Source organism: Merops nubicus, unplaced genomic scaffold (assembly GCF_000691845.1).
Source record: "Merops nubicus isolate BGI_N331 unplaced genomic scaffold, ASM69184v1 scaffold8171, whole genome shotgun sequence".
Lineage (NCBI taxonomy): Eukaryota > Metazoa > Chordata > Aves > Coraciiformes > Meropidae > Merops > Merops nubicus.
In genome coordinates, this window is record NW_008590224.1 from 19,305 (window position 1) to 24,393 (window position 5,089).

General features: G+C 45.8%; 1 protein-coding gene across 1 annotated transcript in view; it reads left to right on the forward strand.

Moving 5' to 3' along the window:
* KPNB1 (karyopherin (importin) beta 1) overlaps positions 1 to 2,143 on the forward strand; it is a 19,370-nt gene extending 17,227 nt beyond the window's left edge. The window contains exons 15-19 of the mRNA XM_008949848.1: positions 249 to 356; positions 618 to 761; positions 872 to 977; positions 1,299 to 1,413; positions 1,978 to 2,143. Coding sequence (XP_008948096.1) covers positions 249 to 356; positions 618 to 761; positions 872 to 977; positions 1,299 to 1,413; positions 1,978 to 2,143 — 639 coding nt within the window. The remainder of the gene's footprint in view (positions 1 to 248; positions 357 to 617; positions 762 to 871; positions 978 to 1,298; positions 1,414 to 1,977) is intronic.
* Positions 2,144 to 5,089: the final 2,946 nt, after the last annotated feature.

Sequence of the window (5,089 nt, forward strand, 5' to 3'; positions counted from 1 at the left end):
CTCTGGAGAGATCCCAAACCCTCCTGGCTGTGACCCTGGGCACCCTGCTGGGGGTGAGCTGCTGGAGCAGGGGGGGTTGGACGAGGTGACCCCCAGAGGTCCCTTCCAACCCCCCTGTGCTGGGGTCTGTGCTGTGAGGGTGGTGGCTCTGGGGGGTTTGGTGGCTGCAGGCTCTCAGCACTGCTGAGGGAGGGCCTGTGGAAGGCTGACTCACTGGGTGGGTGTCTGACTTGCTGTTTTATTTGCAGGTTTGTCTGGCTACAGTGGGCCTGGTTGGTGACTTATGCAGAGCCCTGCAATCCAACATCCTGCCTTTTTGTGATGAGGTTATGCAGCTGCTCCTGGAGAACTTGGGGGTGAGTGTTTCCCTTCTCATTAGCCAGTTAGTAACAGTTGGCTTGCACGCTGAGAAGAAGGTGGGAGGTGGGAGAAGCAGAAGTGTTAGGCATGCTCTGAAGATCTCGTGTTTGACAACTGATCTTGCTTACTATTTGAATGGAGTCCAAATTTTATTGGGGGTAAAGGATTTACATTTCAAAGAAATGTCTTAATTCATTAGCTCCTCCCCACTCCTAAAGAATCCCAACTGAACCTAAGGGTGCTGAAATCTCTTGCAGAATGAAAATGTCCATAGGTCTGTGAAGCCTCAGATTCTCTCAGTGTTTGGTGATATTGCCCTTGCCATTGGAGGAGAATTCAAGAAGTACTTGGATGTTGTCCTCAACACCCTCCAACAGGCTTCCCAAGCCCAGGTGGACAAGGTGAGCCTGTGGTGCACGTCCCAGTTGCTTCATTAGACCCACAAACGAGCGAGGGCCACACCCCCATCCTCAGGGCATGGCTGAAATGTGCTTTCCTGTCACCTTTCCAGTCAGACTATGACATGGTGGATTACCTGAACGAGCTGAGGGAGGGCTGCCTGGAAGCTTACACTGGCATCATCCAGGGGCTGAAAGGAGACCAAGAAAACGTCCATCGTGAGTACTCTGTCCTGCTGCAGGGTGACAAAGGGGGGGTGGGAAGAGCTGTGCCTTGGCCAAGCTGTTCCAGGATGGTGGTTGTGTCCTTGGGCATGGCCTTGTTGGTGTCCCTCTGTGTGGGAGTGAACGTGCTGCTGCCGTGAGCAGGGAGGGGGTTTAGAGCCCTTCACTGTGGTTCCTCTGGCAGTTTTGCCCCTCCCTGGCTCTCTGGGGCCAGATTCTGCCTGTTCTGGGGTAGGCTGGGATCTCTTTTAGAGGGCAGGCTGTTGAGGATGAGCTGGATTTCCCCCTGCTGTAATCAAGCTGTCTTCTTTTCAGCGGATGTGATGCTAGTACAGCCCAGAGTAGAGTTTATTCTGTCTTACATTGACCACATTGCTGGAGATGAGGATCACACTGATGAAGTGGTGGCATGTGCTGCTGGACTGATAGGGTAAGCATCCCAACCTGACTGCAGCTCCCAGCTCCTGAGGTAGACACAAGTCTTGGTACAAAGCTGCATTTTTATGACTATCAGAAGTATTTAATGTTAGTTCTGGGGGTTTGTGGTCTGGTGATGGAGGTTTAAGCTGAGGTGTGAAGTGATTACACCAGTGAAGCCCTTTAACTGACCAGGCTAAAAACCAGCAGGTGGAAGGGCAGGTTGGATGTGTGTGACACAACTTCCCAATCCAGGATTTTTTCAAGGATGACCTGAGCTTAAAACCAAACCACCCCAACCCCAATTCCCTGGGCGTGGAGGAACTCGGGTCAGGGTGTTTGAATCCCTTCTGTGGCCTTCAGGGAGAGCTGATGGGGAACACCAGTCTTTGGGCAGGGGATTTGGTTAGTAGAGAACCACTCAGCTCTCTTCCTGCTGAGATCAGTGACCACATGCAGCATTTTTAGGAGGACAGGAGCTGTGGGTCAGGGTTTTTTTGCTGGCGGGAGCTGCTGGCAGTGGTGCTGGCACATCTGTGTGTGGCACGTGGCCTGGAAGGCTCCTCTTCTTCTGCAGGGATTTGTGTACAGTGTTTGGGAAGGACGTACTGAAATTAGTAGAAGCTAGACCCATGATACATGAACTGCTAACTGAAGGAAGAAGATCCAAGACGAACAAAACAAAAACCCTTGCTGGCTGGGCGACTAAAGAGCTGAGAAAACTGAAGAATCAAGCTTGGTAAGGGATTCCACCCACCTCCTCCTCACCTTGCATAATTAGGATTAAGCTCCCAAGTCTGAAAGAGCCACTTCCCAAAAGCCTTGTTCTCTGGAAGGTGGTTTTTCATTTATTTCTCTGTAAAGATGGGCAAAGTCTTTTGATGGGGACAATCTTTTTAGCATTGCCTGCTGTGACAGGACAAGGAGGGATGGTTTGAAAATTAAAAAAAAGGGAGATTGAGACTAGAGAGAAGGAAGAAATTTTTGAGGCTGAGGCATTTTGGCCCAGGTTGCCCAGAGAGGTGGTTGCTGCACCATCCCTGGAACCATCCCAGGGGAGGTTGGATGGAGCTCTGAGCAGTTTGCTCTAGTTGGGGATGTCCCTGCTCAGGGCAGGGGGTTGGATGAGATGACCTGAGTCTAGGACTCTACCAAAGTGCCTTGTAAAAGGAGCAGGTTGCAGAGAAGGGCATGATGGTGCCTCTGTGTTTGGGGGAGTAAGTCTGTCACAGCTTGGTCACCCTACCTGGAGAAATTCCTTAGTATCCTTATTATTTCTTTGCTGGTTGGTTTATCCCCCCTGAATTTTTGGCCAGTTTATCTCCCCTGATTTTAGCCAGTTTATCCCCTATTATTTCTCTTTCAGAGTGTTTTTTTTCCCCCCACCTACAGCTCCTTTTCACTCCCAAACATGGGCTTTGGTGATTTATGCTTTTTTTTCTGACACCCCCTTTTCCCTTCCAGATCTGTTACCATCGGGATGACACCTGAGAAACCCCCACTGGAAATCTCCAATCTTTTGAAAAAAAAAAAACAAACAAACTAAAACAAAAACAAAAAAACCCAGAAGTGAGGAGTGTGCACGGATGCTGAATGTTTGGGAATGAGAGGATGAGTGAGTGAGGCTTGAAAAACACACCACATTGAAACTCCCGCCGCAGCAAACGGCCGCCGGCAGCGAGCTGAGCACTGACCTGCCCGGGACGAGGGGGATGGACAGACCAGGACTTGGCTTCTCCAAGGCACAGGAAAAGGGGGAAAACGGCCGGTTTTGGAGGAGAGGAAACTGGGTTCAGCTGTGGTGCTCTTTTGGGGTCTGAGGTCTGGTTTTTTTTTCTCGGTGGCCGGAGGGAGAAGGAGCTTTGGGGAACTCCGGTCGCCGCCGCACGGCGCTGTCGGTGCCTAGGGGTTGAAAGGAGGGGGGGGAAGGATTTTCAGTCTTAGGAGTGAGTGTGTGTGAATGAGGCGGTATCCACATTCTCAACTTTGAGTCATTGCAGTTGATCTTTTTTTTTCCCAAAACACACAAACAAAAATACACAGAAAAACAAAAAAAAAGGGTTAGCTGTTGCATTTCATAAACTAACCGAAGTTCAGTCTACTGATGCAGAGTAAGAGGTGTAAAACAAAGGAGGAAAACAAAAAAAAAAATAAAAAGAAAAAAAAAAAAGGAAAAAAAGGAAAATTTAAAAAAAAAAAATATAAGGAAAGTCGCTCTTTAGGGCTTTTTATTTTAGGGAAACACTGACGAATGTTCAGAGCTCCCCTTCCGAGTGACGCTTTTCACGATCTCCTCAAAGCGCCTTTCCTTCCTTAATATTGTTCAACTGTGAATGTAGAAATGGGGGAAAAACAAAACCACAAAAAAAAACACAACAAAAAAAATATAAAACTCGTGTTAGAGGGAATTAGGAATCGTCGAATGAAGTTTCAGGCTTAAAAACAAAACAACAGGAAAAACGACACAAAACTCAAACCGACCAACGTGAAGTGCTCTGAATTTGGCAGTGAGAAGGGAAAGGGAAAGGGAAAGATCTCTCCTGACTTGTACTGTAGCAGCCCGAACACCCACAAAAAAAATTGTGCCAAAGAGTTAAAAAACAAAAACAAAACTTCAGGTAAATATTTTGGATTGCAAAATGAGGATTTAAAAAAAAAAAAAAGGAAAAAAAAAAAGAAAAAAAATCAAAATGTTCAAAGGAAATCTGATAAAAATGCCATTTGGAAACTGCTTGGCCTTTCGTGGTCTTTATTTGATCAGGTTTAATGTGGTATTTGGTCTCTTGCTGCACTTCAAAACAAAAAAAAAATGAAAAAAAATGGAAAAAAAAAAAGAAATTTATATAAAATATATATATACTGACTTGAGCTTACACAAGACGGCACTTGTAAAAGGTTATATTTTTCCACTGCAGTTGAAGATTAATAAAATGGTGTCAAACATTCCCCAAAACTTCCTTTTTGTATTCTTGGTCTTTCCAGTCAAAGGGGAAACCCAGGAACGATTTAATTTTCTTATTTTTTTTCTCCATAGTGTAGTAACAGTCTGATGGGCAACTCAGAAAGGAGAATTGGCTGTTCACTGCTTTCCCCAACCATCCAGCATCTTCTTTTCACATGAAGGATCAGAATCTCTCCTTTCCTCTTACCAATGAGACTTTTTGCTCTCGAGGAATCGTCCCAGACTCAGCAATAAGCCAGGAAAAAAACAAAACAAACAAACTGGAGGAGGAGGTGCAGGGCTTGGAGACTTTTTATTTTTCATTTCATTTTTATTAATGCAGCTGTTGATAGAACCAGCATTTGACTCTGCAGTTTATCATGGGCATTTTTAAAAGCTGCTTGTGGGAGGGAGAGTAGGAAACCTTAACCAGTATTTTTGTTTTTCTTCTTTTTTCTTATCATTTTCTTATATTTTTGGTTTGAAAGCGGGCACAGATCTGCTTCACTCCCCCATTTTTTTATTCCTTTTTTCCCCCCACTCTGCTCCTCAGATCCATTCCTCTGGATCTGCTTTCGTTGCCCATCTGCACTGCAGCAGCATCCACACTAGCTCTTGTACAGGGTATCAGATATGTGCCTTTCAGTGCTGGGTTCAGATTGCAGTCGAAGTGCCGACTTTGAACCAGTGTACAAAAAAATAATAATAATAAAAATAAAGAAACTAAACTAAAAGGAAAATCCCAGGT